This window comes from Hemiscyllium ocellatum, chromosome 21 (assembly GCF_020745735.1).
Source record: "Hemiscyllium ocellatum isolate sHemOce1 chromosome 21, sHemOce1.pat.X.cur, whole genome shotgun sequence".
Taxonomy (NCBI): domain Eukaryota; kingdom Metazoa; phylum Chordata; class Chondrichthyes; order Orectolobiformes; family Hemiscylliidae; genus Hemiscyllium; species Hemiscyllium ocellatum.
This window is the reverse complement of record NC_083421.1, coordinates 35,509,437-35,527,980: the sequence shown is the minus strand read 5'-3', so window position 1 is coordinate 35,527,980 and position 18,544 is coordinate 35,509,437. Positions and strand designations below refer to the sequence as shown.

At 40.7% G+C, this 18,544-nt stretch overlaps 1 protein-coding gene across 11 annotated transcripts in view; it reads right to left on the bottom strand.

Annotated features, from left to right (window-relative positions):
* tncb (tenascin Cb) overlaps positions 1-18,544 on the bottom strand; it is a 438,107-nt gene that overhangs the window by 70,636 nt on the left and 348,927 nt on the right. For all 11 annotated transcript variants that reach the window (XM_060841310.1, XM_060841314.1, XM_060841315.1 and 8 more), the window contains 3 exons: positions 14,300-14,453; positions 6,011-6,274; positions 3,132-3,317 (listed from right to left, as the gene is read on the bottom strand). In XM_060841310.1, the coding sequence (XP_060697293.1) occupies positions 3,132-3,317; positions 6,011-6,274; positions 14,300-14,453 (604 nt within the window). The remainder of the gene's footprint in view (positions 1-3,131; positions 3,318-6,010; positions 6,275-14,299; positions 14,454-18,544) is intronic.

Genomic DNA, 18,544 nt, shown 5'->3' with positions numbered 1-18,544 from the left:
AATGGCAGTGGTCATGGGTGACGTTAACATGCATGTTGACTGGCCGAATCAAGTCAGTAGAGGCAGTCTTGAAGAGGAGTTGATTGAACTCATCCATGATAACTTTCTTGAACAGCATGTTACTGAACCTACAAGGGAGCATGCAATCTTGGATCAGGTCCTGTGCAATGAGACAGGTAAAATTAAAGATCTTGTAGTTAAGGATCCTCTCAGAAAGAGTGCTCATTGTATGATTGAATTTTGTATACAAATGGAGCGTGAAATAATATAATCAAAAACCAGGGTGTTATGCTTAAACAAGGGAGACTAATGGGATGAGGAAGGAGTTGGCTAACTTGGACTGGAGACACACGTCATACGGTGAAACGGTTGAGGAACTGTGGAGGGCAGTCAAAAAGATTTTTCACAGTGCTTAAGGGAAGTATATTCTGGTCAAAAGCAAGGATAGCAAGGGTAGGAATATCTAGCCTTGGATAACCAAGGAAATAAAGGATGGCATCGAATTAAAAGCTCAGACTTACAAAGTAGCCTAGAGTAGTGGGAAACAGGAAGATTGGGAAAACTTTAAAAAGCAACAAAGAACCACAAAACAAGAAATAAAGAAAGGAAAAATAGATTATGAATGCAAGCTAACACAGAATATAAAAACAGGTAGGAAAAGTTTTTATACATATATCAAACGGAAAAGGGTGGCTAAAGCAGACATAGGTCCCTTGTGGGATGAGAAAGGGGAATACATATTGTGTAGTGCTGAAACAGCTGAAGTCTTGAATAACTATTTTGTGTCAGTCTTCACAGGAGAAAATGTGTCTAATATGCCAAAGAATTATGTTAACAATATGATGGGAGGTGCGGACCTCAATTCAATTGTTATCACTAAAGGGGTAGTGTTGATGGTCTAAAGGTAGATAAGTCCCCTGGTTCTGATGGAATGCATTTCAGGGTGCTGAAAGAAATGGCAAAAGTTATAGTGGATGTGCTAGTGGTAATTTACCAAATTCACTGGAAGCCGGACTTGTCCTGGCAGACTGGAAGATAGCAAATGTCATGCTGCTGTTTAAAAAAGTGTGTAGGCAAAAGGCAGGTAACTATAGGCCAGTTAGCTTAATATCTGTAGTCAGGAAAATGCTGGAGGCTATCATTAAAGAAGAAATAGTGAGACATCTGGATGGAAAGGATTCCGTCAAGCAGATGCAGCATGGATTCAGGAAGGGAAGGTCGCGTTTGACAAACTAATTGAAGTTTTTTGAGGATGTAACAAGCGTAGTGGATGTAGGGAAACAGGTGGATATTTTTTACTTGGATTTCCAGAAGGTGTTTGATCAAGTGCTGCATAAAAGACTCATCCATAAGATAAGAATGTATGGAATTGCAGGGAGTGTACTAGCATGGATAGAGGACTGGTTAACCAATAGAAAGCAGAGAGTTGGGATAAATGTGTGTTTCTTTGGTTGGAGATCAGTGGTGAGCGGGGTGCTGCAGGGGTCAGTTTTGTGCTACAACTGTTCATGATAGATATAAATGATTTGGAAGAGGAGACTGAGTGTAACATATCCAAGTTTGCTGATGACACTAAATTGAGTGGAAAAGCAAACTGTGCAGAGGATGTGGAGGGTCTGCAAAGAGATTTAGATAGGTTATGTGAGTGGGCAAGGATCTGGCAAATGAAGTACAACATTGGTAAATGCGATATTATCCACCTTGGAAGTAAAAATAGTAGGTTAGAATATTGTTCAAATGGTGAAAGATTGCAGAGGAGCTTAGCAATGCTCATACATGAACCACTGAAAGTTGATTTGCAGATGAAATAGATAACCAAGGAAGTAAACGGAATATTGCCTTTCATCTCTAGAAAGATTGAATTTAAGAGCAGGGATGTTCTGTTGCAATTGTACAAGTTGTTGGTGAGGCCACACCTGGAGTATTATGTGCAGTTCTGGTCTCCTTACTTGAAGAAGGATAAACTGGTTTTGGAGACAGTGCAGAGGAGGTTCACCAGGTTGATTCCGGAGATGAGGAGGTTACCCTGTGAGGAGAAGTTGAGCGGACTGAGACTGTACTTACTAGAATTTAGAGGATTGAGAGGGAATTTTATAGAATTATGAAAATGATAGATAAGATAGAGACAGGCAAGTTGTTTCCACTGGTGGGTGAGACTAGGAATAAAGAACGTAGCCTCAACATTAGTGGGAGTAGATTTAGGACATGGATGGAAAAAAACTGCTTTTCCCAGAATCTATGGAATGCTCTACCCAAGGAAGCAGCAGAGGCAACTTCATTAAATATATTCAAGACACAGTTGGATTGGTTTTTGCATGGTTGGGGAATTAAGGGTTACAGGAATAATTAAGGTCGGAGGAGTAGAGACGATGGATATATCAGCCATGATCTTAATGAATGGCGGAGGAGGCTTGATGGGCCAAATGGCCTACTCCTGCTTCTATTACTATGAAAATATGATGTAAGATGTTCTCTATGCTGTGATCTTGATAAACAAAACAGAAGAGTAATAACCCTCCAAAGAATATCTGAACTCCAGCTATTTGCTTCTAATATCAGACAATCCCCCCCCAAAAAAATCTGTAATTTGAGGCATTTTGATGATCCAAATTTATGGAGTCTTTAAGGCAACTTCTGTAGTGTCTCAGTTACTTGCGTGTATTTCAAAGGATCACTATTAATGGATTTTTGACGCTCTAACTTCAGGTATGTTTATCCACCAAATCAAACAGGTTTGTCTTCCACAATGGAAAAGAAGGTTGGATGTCGTGTAACGTGGTGACTCTGAGTCACACTTTGCACTGCAAGCAAAAACAAATTTCACCTTCAGTAACATTGGGAACGATACGTTCCAAACTTCAACGTCTACAAGGAATCAAATGTGGAAAATAAACAAATCAGAAATCCACGCACAAATTATAGTTCTCCAGGCCTCACCAGCTGGATTGCCAAACTCTGGGACGAGATTGAGTGAACACAGCACCTCTTCGACTCTCCTAGTTTACAAAGTCTCATTAAAAACCCAAATATTTTCCACTCAGATATCACATTTGAACCAGCTATTTTCAGTTTCATTTCAAGTCAGTTTTGCATATTCTGAAAATTACCATGGAGTTAATAGTAAATATTACCAGGAATCTTAATTTTTGTGGTTGGTTGATTGCTCCTTTCGACTGTGATTTCCTTGTGCTCCCCTCCTGCCAGTGGTGAATATTTAACCTTGTAATTATCGACAGTGGCTCTCGTATTCTCCCACACCAAGGTGATGCTGTCATCTGTTTGAGACTCATTTCTGAGGTTTTTGGGAGCATCAAGGTCTAGACATAAAAAAAATTTAGCAGGAATGAAAGAGGAAGCAAGAGGATTTTGAATTATACCAAGAGCACAGAATTAAAAAAGCATAGTCTTTAATCACGATAGAGGATATTGTATGTTACAGTGTAATGGACAGTTATTAGAAGCAGTCTGAAGAACAAGGTTCATAGTTTCAAGCTTTGACTTACTCTAAGATAATAATAATTTCCTTGAGAAATAGTAGAGAAAATTAATTAACATTGTTAGAATTGAAATGCATTTATTATGGGATAGTAAAATAAAATTGCAATAAAATCATAACAGCAACATTCAAAAATATTTATTAATTATCAAATTGACCAAGATGGCTTTATTGTGTGGTTAGGTTGTTTGTCAGTATCAAGATTAGAGTGAAAGTTTACAATTTAATATAATTATACACCGCTATTTACTTTTGTAGGTTCTCGATGTAATAAGCACAGCAATTGTTTCAGGATATGCACTAAGTTCCGAGCCTGAGATAGGAACATCTCTAAAACATTTTTGAACACGTGTGCATTTCCAGAAGGATGAGTGACTAGATAATTATACTTTCCTTACTTGAGCTTTCTATGGAAATGCATGGAAATGATCTGAGGGAAAATAACATCACAGGCCAGTTACATACTGCAAAAGCAAAGAGTAGCCCAAAACAAGAGGCTAAAATAAAATGCCTGTGTGAGTGTAAGAACATGGTTGATGAGGAACTCAAAGGTTCTGGAGCACAAAGGGGTATTAGTCAGGAAAAAGGAACAAATTAAAAATAATATGATTAACTATTTGTACTGAATTCGTCCACCCCTGTGTTTCAATCAATTAATTCAAAAGATTAAAGTTTCTTTGCAAAGACACTGAATTATGAATGGATATTACTCTACAAGGTATCAAATATCACCATTAAATGGAAGTATGCTATAATAGTACAACAATTTTCATTTACATACACCTTTCAAATAATAAATTAACATTTGACATAGCCAAATCAGAAGATATGGTGTACACTGTTTTTTTGAATTATGCCAAACCAGCATAAATTAGTCATAGAGTCATACAACACGGATTATAGTCTCTTCAGTTCAACAAATTCATGCTGACCAAGTTTCCCAAACTAAACTCGTCCCACTTGTCTGCATTTGGACCAAATCCCTCTAACCCTTTTCTATTCATGTCCCTGTCAGAATGTCTTTTAAATATTCTAACTGTACTTGCATCTACCACTTCTTCCGGAAGTTCTTTCCACATACGAACCACCCTCCGTGTAAAAATGTTGTCCCTCAGGTCCCTTTTAAATCTTTCTCCTCTCACCTTAAAAATGCCCTCTAGTTTTGAACACTCCTATCCTATGGAAAGGACTTTTACTATTCAGTTTATCTACGTCCCTCGTGAATTTGCAAAGCTCTATAATGTCATCCCTCAACCTCCTACGCTCCAAAGAAAAAAAAGTCCCAGCCTATCCAGCCTCTCCCTATATCTCAAACTCTCCTGACTTGGTAACATCCTTGTAAATCATTGTAAAGAATTGTACACAGTAGTGCAAATGTGGCCTCACCAACATCCTCTACAATGGCAACATGATATCCCAGCTCTATGCTCAATGGTCCAAGCAATGAAGACAAACACGCTAAATGCATTCTTCATCACCCTGTCCATCTGTGATGCAATTTTCAAGGAACTGTGTACCTGTATCCCTAGGTCTTTCTGTTTGACAACACTACCTAGGGCCCCACATTAGCTGTGTAAGCCCTGCCCTTGTTTGCCTTACCAAAATGCAATACCTTTCATTTATCTAAATTAAACTCCAGCTGCCACTCCTCATTCCATTAGCCCAAATGATCAAGGTCTCTTTACAATCTTAGATAATCTTCATCACTGTGCACTATACCACAAAGTTATTGACTATACTTCCTAAATTCTCATCTAAATCATTTAATAAAATGACAAAAAATTGTGGACCCAGCACGGATCCCTGTGGACACAGCTGGTCACAGGCCCTCAGTCCGAAAAACACCTCATCACTGCCATTCTCTGTCTCTTACCGTCAAGCTAATTTTGTATCCAGTTGGCAAGCTCTCCCTCAATTCCACGTGATCTAATTTTACTATCCAATCTACCTTGTGAAAGGCTTTACTAAAGTCCATGCAGAAAATGTTTACTGCCCTCATCTATCGTTTTGATTATGTCCTCAAAAAACCCAATCAAATTTGTGAGACAGAATTTCAAATGCACAAGGCCATGCTGACTATCCATTATCAGTCCTTGCCTCTCCAAATGTATGTAAATCCTATCTCCCAGAATCTCCTCCAACAACTTACTTACCACTGACATCAGATTCACCTGTCTATAGTTCCCAGGCTTCTCCTTACAGCCTTTCTTAACTAAGCTCACGATTAGAAGAAAAAACTCTGTGGACGACATCTAGAGAGGAACGGCGACATGGCGTGATGAGACGCACACACAGAGATGCATGTGCAGAGTGATGAGGTCAGGAGTTAGAATAACAGCAGCTCAGTAAGGATTGTGCAACAGAGTGGCAGGGAACAGTCTGAAATAGGTGTTCTCTATAAGGGACAGAGAGAGGAAGGAAATGGGGTGAAGTGAGTGATGGAGATAGAGGAGAAAAGGTTGGCAGAGGACCAATTTTTATAAATGATTTCAATAATTTAGAAGTATTGGTTACCTGTGGTGAATGTATTGACAGCCGGAACACTTCTCATGTTCCCTCGATTAGAAACCAGAGAAACTTCATATTCGGTATCTGGGTGAAGCTCAGCTATGGAATAGGCTGTCTCTGTGTCAGGAAGTTCAATAGTTGTCATCTCACTGTTTGGAATCCCATAGGACAGGCTAATTCCTTCAATTTGGGCAGCTGGCTTGAACCAGGTAATATGAGCAGTGGAGTCTGTGACTTTGTTCACTTCTACATGGCTTGGTGCATCAATCACTGTGGGATTAAGGTGTAAATTGTATCATTCATCTTTTTAAAGCAATGCAATCCTCAGTACATTTCTGAATGAGTTAACCAAATCATCAAGATAATAAATCACCTGCTGAAATTTGTCTTTCATTTCTCATTGAAATCTAAATTTAACATTGCTGTTCCCATTTGATGGGTTGACACATGTTGCAATGACACTATTGAACATTGAGAATGCTCTTTGTCATGTTGTGTGGCGCTATCATTGTGCTAAAAGGGACAGACTTCAAACAGATCCAGCATTTCAAGACTGAACCCATCAACAGCAGCAGAACCATACTGCAACACAATCTGCAACCTCATGGCCTGGAATTCACCCATTCAACCATTATCATCAAGCCAGAGAATCAATGCTGGTTCAATGGAGAGTACAGGAGGGCATGCCAGGGGCAAGCAAAAATAAATTAGGTCACTCTGGTGAAGCTACCAAACAGGATTACCTGCATGCCAAACAGCATAAGCAGCAAAGTGACATACAGAGCTATGTAATCGCACAACCAACAGATCGGATCTAAGCTTTGCAGTCCTGCCTCATCCAGTCAGGAATGGTGGTGGACAATTAAACTACTCCCTGGCTAACAATTCATGCAAAATGCAAGGCTGAAGCATTCACAATAATCTTCAGCCAGAAATGTTGAGTGGATGATCCATCTTGGCCTCCTCCAACAGTACCCAGCACCACAGATACCAGTCTTCAGCCAATTTAATTCACTCTACATGATATCAAGAAATGGTTGAAGACACTGGATATTGCAAAAGCAATGGGCCCTTACAAAATTCTGGCAATTATTTCTGAAGACTTGTGCTCTATAAATTTCTGCTCCCGTAGCCAAGCTCTTCCACTACAGTTACAAGACTAGCATTTAATGTCAATGTGGAAAATTGCCAAAACATGTTCTGCACACAAAAAGCAGGACAAATCAAATCCAGCCAATTACTGAACAATCAGTCTGACAGCTGTTCTATTTTATCATAATTTCATTTGCCTAGTAAACTGTATTGTTAAAACCAAATCTGCAGTATTGTGTACTTGTGTTTCAGTGAAAAACAGCTTTGTTAAATAAAATCAATCAAATATTATTTATTAAACCTGGGATCTGATCTGTCTTTTAATAACATTATCTGGGGTCATGTCAGCATAAAATAATGAGCAAATGTATTTCATCTGAACGTATTAAGCTAAAAGGGTGGCAAAGTGGCTCAGTGGTTAGCATTGCCACCTCACAGTGCCAGGGACCCAGGCCTGAGTCTAGCCTTGGGTAACTGTGTGGGGTTTGCACATTCTTCCAGTATCTGCGTGCATTTGCTTCAGGCGCTCCTGTTTCTTCCCACAATTCAAAAATGTACAGATTAGGTGTATCAGTCATGCTAAATTGTCCATAATATCCAGGGATGTGCAGGCCAGGTGGGTTAGCAATGAGAAATTTGGGGTAGGGTGAGGGTGGGGGAGCTGGTTCTGGGTGGGATGCTCTTCAAATGGTTGGTGCAGATTCAATAGGCTGAATGACCTCTTTTTGCACTATACGGATTCAAAGCAAGAAGAAATTGTAGTTCCTATTTATTTATTGGTCGGCTTTAACCTTAACCTAGTAGAAGCTACCACTTTTCAAATTTCTATAAATGGTTGTCATAACTAATTGTTAATAATACTTAATCAGCCTCCAGATAGTGAGCAATCAGGAATGTTGAATCATATTCAATTAAGTAGTGAATTGTTGTTCAAACCTTTAAAATGCTAAATTTTCACACTTTGCCTTTCTGTCTCTTTTCTTTCTCTCTCTTAATTTAAACTTTCTTCTCCTCTCTTTAGCATTTGATTTGAAATTGAATTCATGCACTCTACTTCATTTCCCTTATCAGTGTATTTATCTCAATCCTTTAATCTTATTTGTAAAGAAGCTATTACTTTAAGCCTGCCCTTCACCCAGATGCCTTGTTGCTGCCGTTGTTGTCAGGATGCATTTCTAACAAGTTGGGGCACAAAATATTTTTCTGCTAATATGTGCATGATTATATCTAACTAATGGCATACAGTGGGAGTTTTTGCACTCCAATAAATTCTGGTCAAAAATGTCACAATGCCTTTTTGTATAGTTCCTAATTCTTCCCTCCAAATGTATCTTGCAAATAAAATTTCCAGTATCATACAAATAAATGCCTGCCAAATCTTCTAAAGTTCAAAGTGCTTGCTTGTCTGTTCTTGTGCCGGTGTATGTGCTTATGTACGTTAGTATTTATGAAAAGCCCAAAGCTATCTGCAGTTTATCATTATTGAATTTAATGAAAAGCTTGTCATTTTTAAATTATGTTTTTGATATTTTGTACATCATTAACAACAAGACAATGACAGAAAGGCCAAAATAACTCTAAAGTTCTAGAGGGACTGCTTTAGGTTAATTCCCACTTGGCAAGCATCCCTACCTATAAAAGATGCTTTCTGAGCTAAGACTTAGATGTTGAAAATCCTGAATGGGTTTTAACTTTCATTGCCAGATGTACATTGCTAACTTCTTACCAAATCATTTCAGTTTACTGTATAATTATGAAGAGGAAGGCCACTCAATCCAGGTTAATTCATCTATTTAGAGAGAAGCTAGAGTAATCCCTTTGCAAGATTCAATTGTGTCTCCAATCATTACTTGGTTTTAGTCCTCACTCATTCACTTTGGAAATCTCTTCCACAAATTGATCACTTTGTGTGAAGTAGAATTTCCAGAGTTCTCTGTTTACCTTTTCCTATGATACCCCTTCCCATTCCTTTATATTCATACAAGTGAAAGGTAGATTCCTTGCTCATAATTCTCTGACCTACCCTTCTAAGATCACTTCCTAATACCTTGTCCTTTACAGATGAGGCTACGTCTAGCCAGACTGACTTCAATCTCTTTGAGAATATGAGAAACAGCATACATTTAACAAAGAAAGATACAAGATTATTTGCCAGACTTTTTTCCAGTATAATGAAGAACTGTGGATGCTGCACATCTGAAATAAGAGCAACAATTGCTGGAAAAATTCAGGAGGGCTGGCAAAATCTGTGGAGACAAAGCAAAGTTAACATTTCTGAACAAGGGCCACTGGAGCCAAAATGTTAACTCTGTTTAGTTTCCACAGATGCTGCCAGACTTGATGGGTTTCTCCAGCATTTTCTGTTCTTTTTGCTTTTGCCTTTTTGATGTTATACGTTTACTAAAAGCCATGGCTCTTTCTGGTGTGAAGGATTGCCAAGTGTAATTAAAGCCAGCAATTTCCTTTCAAATACAGCTGCTTGCATTCTGAAAGGCGTTGCATAATTTATGGTAATATTTTGAAATCAATTGAGGTTAGAACATCACAATGATGTGTAAAAAAAACATGCATCATACGTAGAATAAACGTAAACTTACGATTCTCAGTAATTATGACAATCAAATCTTGTGTTGAATGTATGGAAATGAGTGGCAGCAGTGTTTTACAGCTGCTGTAAAGTTAGATATACCTTGAATCTATTATATTAAAGCAAAATATCTGGTAATATGTACTTGAGATAATTTCCACTGTAAAGCTTCTATGACATTTTGCTGAATATTATGTGGTCAGGCCAGGTACAATCCCTGAGTGCAGAACAAGGCCAGACATATACTCTACAGATATTTGAACACTCCAACATTCTTCCACATCAACACTTCATTACAACTGACAGGTAGGCATTAGCTCATTCTTTCCTAATTAAATCTATCAGTCTGGCAATCTCACTATCCAATACTGGGAAGATTCATCTGGTGGGGTTGTGCGTGTGTGTGTGATTTATGGTCTTGTAAAATGATCTTGTTCCAAAAGGTCCTGTGAAAACAGCCACGTTGAGAATCAGTTCCACTTTAAGTAGAATTTACCCTAAAATATTGTTACATTCCCAGAACGGAATTAAAAGTTAATGATTGGACAATTCCCATACCTCTCTGTCAGCTGTGCCAGTTGTTCAATTTACACAGCAAATAAAATAAATAACATTAACAGATTACTTGAATTATCAGAAGCTTCTATTCCTGCTGGTAGAGTTTTATGAGGCATGAAATTATTAATTTATAACGATGAAATGGGTGCTTGCTGTTCCATTTATAGAACATTACTACATGGTTCAAACTTTCATTTATGGCCAGATGTGCTAACATTTGGTCCCCAGGGTCTTGTTTGGATAGCATAGATGTAACGATGGAGAAAGTGTCAGAATTCACCATCGTCAAGTGGCAACAATTGCTGGAGCTGGATTTATGCTGCCCGGATTGGGTTATGTTGGAGACTGCTGCTGAAAGAAATGGAGCTGATACTACAGATGATGATATACATCCTGCATCACAGCCTCTGATAATTTTCACACAAAAAAGAACCGTGGCAAGGCAAGAAAGAAATTTTAATTACGATCAATAAGCATCACTTCAAGACCTTGCCTTCCCCCTCATGTTTGGAAATATTTGCAGATAGAGTACTTTTTGGGATCTGCATAAAGCTACACAGGCTCTAGATCATTTGGAATGGAATCAATAGCATGGAAAAATGTTTGTTTGATTGATAAAAATTAAAGCTTTGAAAAAAATCTAATCCATACCAATGACATTTAAATAAGACAAACATTTCCCTCATCACTGACTCTCCATCCGTCCTGGTTAATTTGAAGAGTCAGATGTTTCCATTTTGTGTGTTGAACCCTGCTCATGTAAAGCTTTTCATTGCCCAATTACCGCAGAGTCCTGCCTCCAACTAAACAACCCTTTCCACCCCAAATTAATTCCTCGATACATTTTTGTTAAGTCATAATCTTTCTCGCGGTAAAACCACCTTCAATCTCAATTCAATCAAGAATCTGTTCTAGGGACTTGTGGCATTGAGCTGATGCCAAACACTTGCATGAAATGAAAAGTGTATCCTTTTCCAATGCATTATGAAGCTTTACCTGGGACTGGTGACCTGGTCATATCTTTTGTCCCTTGAGACAAGCAATGCCTGGTCAATTCTGCAGGCCAGCAGTAGGGGCATGATGGTATGAATTTTCCCAGAAGTGAGTGATAACTGGTGATGGGTCAGTGTAAAGCTTCACCCATAATGCATTTGAAAAGATTGTTCACAAAGGAGCTCCTGACACACTGCTGTGGAAGCAATGTGCCAGGGTCAGCCCACTTCATCACTTTGCAGAGTAACTCATTGAAATGATTCTGATGATGGGTGAGGAGCAAAAACCAATTAATAAATGTACCACAAAATGTACCTGAAACAGGGGCCAATTAAGTGGAGGAAATTGAGGAGGGAAGGGGTCTTGTGTGGGTTGAGATTTTTATATATAATATGGAGGGAGAGGATAAGAGAGCTTTAATGTAGCCTTTACATTTCTTCTATGGCTGCAATTCCGGCGGTGGCAGGGAAGGTGCCAGGACGGGAGGGTGGTTCATTGGGGGGCATAGACCTGGCCAGGTAGTCACAGAGGGAATGGTCTTTGCAGAAAGTGGAAAGGGGTGAGGAGGGAAATATTTCCCTGGTGGTGAGGTCCGTTTGGAGGTGGCAGAACTGTCAGTGGATGATACGGTTTATGCGAAGGTTGGTCATGGTGGCTCTGTGGTTAGCACTGCTGCCTCACAGTGTCAGGAGCACATATTCAATTCCAACCTCGGTCAGCGTGGAGTTTGCACATTCTCCCCGTGTGGATTTCCACCAAGTGCTCCAATTTCCCTCCATGGCCCAAGGATGTGCAGATTAGGAGGATTAGCCATGTGAAATGCAGGGTTACAGGTATGGAGTGGGTCAGGGTGAGATACTCTGCATTGTCTCAGCATGGTCCTGCCCCACCAAACCCGACACTGTCCTATCCCCTCCAGTCCCAGGAACTCCCCACTTACATTCGAGACATCACCTACACCCTCCATCTCCTCCAAAACTTCCGTTTCCCCAGTCCCCAACGCCTCATCTTCACCATGGACATCCAATCCTTCTACGCCTCCATCCACCATGACCAGGGCCTCCCAGCTCTCCATTTCTTCTTCTCCCGATATTCCCAACAGTACCCATCCACCGACGCTCTAATTCGTTTGGATAAACTGGTCCTCACCCTTAACAAGTTCTCCTTCGAGTCTTCCCTCTAGACCAAAGGGGTAGCCATGCGCTACTGTATACGCCCCAGCTATGCCTATCTCTATGTCGGCTACGTAGAACAGTCCATCTTCCATAATTACACTGGCACCACTCCCCACCTCTTCCTCTGCTACAATGATGAGTGATCGGCGCCACCTCATGCTCCCGCGAGGAGGTTGAGCAGTTCATCAACTTCACCAACACATTCCACTCCAACCTTAAATTCACCTGGACTATCTCTGGCACCTCCCTCCACTCCCTGGACCTCTTCGTCTCCATCAATGATGACCGACTTGACACTGACATTTTTTACAAACCCACCAACTCCCACAGCTACCTGGATTACACCTCTTCCCACCATACTTCCTGCAAAAATGCAACCCCAAATTCCCAATTCCTCCGCCTCCGCCGTATCTGCTCCCAGGAGGACTAGTTCCACCATAGAACACACCAGATGGCCTCCTTCTTTAAAGACTGCAATTTCCCTTCCCACGTGGTTGAAGATGCCCTCCAATGCATCTCATCCACATCCTGCACCTCTACCCTCAAAGCCCACCCCTCCAACAGTAACAACCGCAGAACCCCCCTGGTCCTCACCTTCCACCCGACCAACCTTTGCAAAAACCGCATCATTCGCCGGCATTTCTGCCACCTCCAAAAGGACCCCACCCCCAGGGATATATTTCCCTCCCCACCCCTTTCTGCTTTCCACAAAGACCATTCCCTCTGTGACTACCTGGTTAGGTCTGCACCCCCCAACAACCCACCCTCCCGTCCTGGCACCTTCTCCTACCACCGCAAGAATTGCAAAACCTGCGCCCCCACCTTCCCCTCACCTCCATCAAAGGCTCAAAGGAGCCTTCCACATCCATCAAAATTTCACCTGCACATCCACCAATATCATTTATTGTATCCGCTGCTCCTGATGCGGTCTCCTCTACACTGGGGAGACTGGACACCTTCTCGCACAGCACTTTAGGGGACATCTCTGGGACACCCGCACCAATCAACCCACCGCCCTGTGGCCCAATATTTCAACTCCTCCTCTCACTCTGCCAAGGACATGCAGGTTCTGGTCCTTCTCCACCGCTGCTCCCTCACCACAACGCCTGGAGGAAGAACGCCTTATCTTTCACCTCGGAACATTTCAACCCCAGGACATCAATCGTGGACTTCACCAGTTTCCTCATTTCCCCTCCCCCCACCTTACCCCAGTTCCAACCTTCCAGCTCAGCACCGCCGTCATGACTGGGTCCTACTTGCCAATCTTCCTTCCCACCTATCTGCTCCACTCTCCTCTCTGACCTATCACATTCATCCCTACCCCCATCCACCCACTGTACTCTTTTCTACCTTCTCCCTAGCCCCACCCCCTCCCATTTATCTCTCCCTGCCTTCAGTCCTGATGAAGGGCTTTTGCCCAAAACGTCGATATTCCAGCCCCTCGGATGCTGCCTGACCAGCCTTGCTTTTCCAGCAGAACTCCAATCTAGACTCTGATTTCCAGCATCTGCAGTCTTTACTTTTGCCCTTTGTCAAGGCTGTGCCACAGTCAAAGACATCCCAAATGTAAGTTAAGGGTGACTTGGTAACAGGATGCTAGCCTCTGTTTAGTTATTTCAGGGCGCAAAACTGAAACTGTGGTAGAAGATTAGGCACCTCATAATTGGCTGGCAGATCAAAGAGATATGGAGCCCTAATTCTGTGCTCATTTCTTTAACGTGATATCATGAATCAAGAAAAGGAACTTCCCAGAAATAAAGCAGTTCAGGTCCTCATTAATCGGCTCAGCATTTAATAGAAAGCGATTCTTGCGTTGACTCAGATTGATGGCTATACAATCAAGAAACCAGTCAAGCAGAATGGAAAAGTAATACATTTAAATTTACTCACTTGTTGTTAGTCTTTGCTTAGCTGCTGGGCCACGGGTATTATTTTTCACAGCATGAAGACTGACCTCATACTCCTCTCCTGGAGCCAGACCAGTCTGTACAAATGATACCTGAGGCTGTTTCAGGCTGGAGGAAATTTCTCCATTTTCTTCTTTCTGCAGGTAAAACAATATTTCAGGTTTACACAGGTGATCTCTCACATAAAGGTGATCTGTGAGTGACCCACGGCTTTTACTCATTATTTCCCCTAGGCATGGGGAAGTCGGAGAATCCCTACAGTGTGGAAGCAAGCTATTTGGCCCAACAAGTCCACACCGATCCTCCGAAGAGTATCCCACCCAGACCCATTCCCTATTATCCCTCATTTCCACTGACTAATTCACCTAACTTGCACATCTTTGGTCAGTGGGAGGAAACCGGAGCACCTGGAGGAGACCCATACAGACACAGGGAGAATGTATAAATTTATCAATGGCTTTTTGTAATGCTATCCATTGCAATAAAATAAATCAAGTGTGTTTGGATAGATGAGTGGGCAAGTTTGTGGCTGATTTACCATACTTATTTTAAAGATAGTTTAGTGTTTAGAAAATGATTTGTTATCTAGTCCAGGTTAGAATATAGGCAGATTTAAGAATGTCAAATTGTAATTTATATCACTACTAATCACTGAAATAAAAGCACATTTCTGTGCTTTCTGAAGATCTGCTGGAAACCTAAGCAGCATCTGTGAACAGAAAAACAGAATTTGATCTGATTCCTCTTTGGAACAGTTTTGCTGAGCTCATTGAGATTTTACAAGATGTTCTGATAAAGGGTCACTGGGCTTAAGACATTATTTTGGTTTTCTCACAACAGACCTGTTGAATTTCTCCAGCTCCTTTTGATTTTGTTTTACAACATATTCTCCTTTAGATTAGATTCCCTAGAGTGTGTGGCCTAACCAGTCCACACCGACCCTCCGAAGAGTAACCTACCCTGAACCATCTCCCTCCGACTAATGTACCTAACTCTACAGGCAATTTAGCATGGCCAATTCACCTGACCCACACATCTTTGGACCATGGGAGGAAACCAGAGCACCTGAAGGAAACCCACACAGACACCAGGAGAATGTGCAAACTCCACACAGACAGTCACCCGAGGCTGGAATTGAACATGGGACCCTGGAGCTGTGGGCCAGCAGTGCTAACCACTGAGCCACCATGCCGTCCACGTTTACTACCACCAACCATTGTTTGATATGGAGATGTTAGTGAGCTTTGTGCCCAAAGGAGGTAAAATTAGAGTCCAATTTGCATAAAAATTTTTTAAAAAGATGTAATCAGAATTTAAGTTAGTTGCATTTGAATATAGGCAGAAGTGTGACCCTGAATTTCTTGTCACTTGCCACTTATATATTTGTTCCATTTCCATTACGAACTTCAAGTCCTCTGCAATTATTTGAGTAAAATGTGTTGCTAGATCAAGATACAGCAGATTTCAGTTAGATGGTTTACATCTTCCGGTCTCAACATGAAATGCACCACCATCAGATCATAAGCACCGTCCCCATTTTCTCATGATGTGGAGGTGCTGGTGTTGGACTGGGATGGACAAAGTCAGAAGTCACACGACACCAGGTTATAATCCAACAGGTTTATTTGAAATCAAAAGCTTTCTGAGCATTGCTCCTTCATCAGGTGAAGTGAAGAAAAATCACACAGGCACAGAATTCATAGGCAGAGAGATCAATAAGCAGAGAGGTTAAAAAGATCATATAAATGGTGTAAGTGGAGTATCAATAGGCAGAGTAATAGGTCTCTGCAGATGATCAAAAGTGTCAGACTATGTGAGTAAAGTGTTAACAGTTGCAAAGCAAGTGAAAGAATGACTCATAATCTGAATTTGGGTTCATGTAACCCTGCCATACTGTTCTGTATCAGTAAAATCTTCCTTACTGTCTTGCTTTGATGCCACCACCTTGATAACTTGTTATGATGTATCTACCTTAATTAGTTTGAATAGTTTTGGATTACATATTACTTGGCATGTGACTCTTGTACCTATCATGTTATTCTGGCTATTTGGTTTGTCTCCAGCACCACCTTATTTTTAAAGTTTTGTAATTATCTCTTTGTCTCAATTATTCAGACAATGGATCATCCCTTCACTTGCTATTTAGCTGTTGACACTTTACTCACACTATCTGACACTTTAGATCACCTGCAGAGACTTATTATTCAAGCCTATCGACACTTCACTTATCACATTTGTATGATATTTTGATCTTTCTGTCAATAAATTCTGTGCCTGTGTGTGTGCTTTCTCCTCTCTTTCATGCTCATCTTGATATCCCTGCATTTCAAATATTTATCCAATTCCTTTTTGAAGACTGTTATTAATTTTTTAAACCACCCTCTCAAGCTGCCCATTTTCAATCTTAATCGATTGTTGCTTCAACTAGTGGTTCCTCATAATGGTTCTCATCCTTCAATCATCTTATAGCTGTGTCCTCTAGTTAATCCCACAGCTATTGAAGGCAGTTTCTCCTTACTTAGTCAATCCAAATATCTGACAATTCTCATCCTTTTCTGGAGTCATCATGTTAGCCATGCCTTGTTAAATTTAATGAAAGAAAATTTCTTGTAACATTCACCTGTTACAACATGTAACAGTTGAAAATGTAAATGTTAGTCATGCATTTTTTGGTAACAGATGTATGAATATTTTACAGCTGTCTACACTTCAAGTGAATAAATAAATATGACAGTGATATGACAATATTGTAATGAAGATATTTCAACGTCTTGATGATACGTTGGTATTTATATCTGACTGAAGGAGATTATGAGTTGAAGGATGAGGATGGGTTGGGAATGCCACGTTGGTCAGGTATTAACTGCTATTGGTAATATTAAAATCAGTGGAGACAAATAGCATGGAATATCTCTCTGGGGTGGGAGCCAGACGTTAGGACTGTTTTCAGCAGCCAAATCCAAGCCTGGGGGTAAAATGTTGCTCACAGTGTGATTTTAACAGGGGTGCTCCATGAATTTACCTGGAGACAGATGCATTTAAGATGGTACAATGATTGTGACAAAGTCAGCCGTGTAGACTTCATAGAATATGAGTTCCCTGATTGGGCCAGATTAACAGACCCAATCAGGGAGCCCTGGCTGGCAGATTAAAAACAGGAGTTACTGTTCAGTCTGAGAGCTGGCTATGAGCGAGCTAGATCAGTGTCAAGGACTCTCCATATGTAAATAAATGGTGACTTGATGATGGGACACTGTGGAATTATTTCAGATAGCAAGTGAACTTTCGAAAGTGTTGGCCAATCAGAAACCTCCTAACTTGAAATGCATTGGGAAACATAGAGAAGGAAAGCTTGCATTATTCAAAGTAATTACACCAAGCACCAAAATGCCCACCGGTTCAGACTGGGCGGGTAATATCAGCTGGCTCTGGCAGACTTCAGGATTCTCCCATAATCCATTGCAGACATCACCACATTCTGTGTGCAGTGACATCAGCACCAGAGTACCCTCAAACTGCCCCATCTTTATTTCATGGTAATTAATCTGTAGATGTGATCACCAGTCCCTCATGCTACTTTAGTTGCTTCTTGCACTCTCTTTTAGTTAGTCATGTTGATTAATTGTAGGCAAGAAAGCCTTGATTAGCTAAGATCCTTCAGAAGCATGTACAATTGGAAGCTGTATGAATAATTACAGTTATACCAGCAGCTGCTGCTACTGCTCCATTACTCTGCAATGACACATCTAAGGTATCTAAGGTAAACCATTCAGAATTGAAATGAGGTGAAATTTCTTCACCTGGAGAGTGGTGAGCCTTTGAAATTCTCTGTCACACAAAGTAGTTGAGGTCAAAACATTGAATATTTTCAAGAAGGAATTAGATACAGATCTAAGGTCGAAGAGAATATGGGGGAAAGCCAGTGACAGGGTATTGAGTTGAATGATCAGCCATGATCTTATTGAAAGGCAGAGCAGGGTGGCCTGCTCCTATTTTCTCTGATCTTATGTTGGCAACAGTGTGCTCCTGAGTATGTGTGTATTGCTTCACCTCATAGTGACATTCTCAATAAATTCAACCTCCCCTCCCCAGCCTCCACTAAGTACCAGATGCCTCATAGTACATTATAGCCAATGAAATAATTTTTGAAGTGTAGTCACTATTGAAGTAGGAATCATGGCAGCCAATTTGCGTACAGCAAGCCCCCTTGAACAACAATGTGATGGTG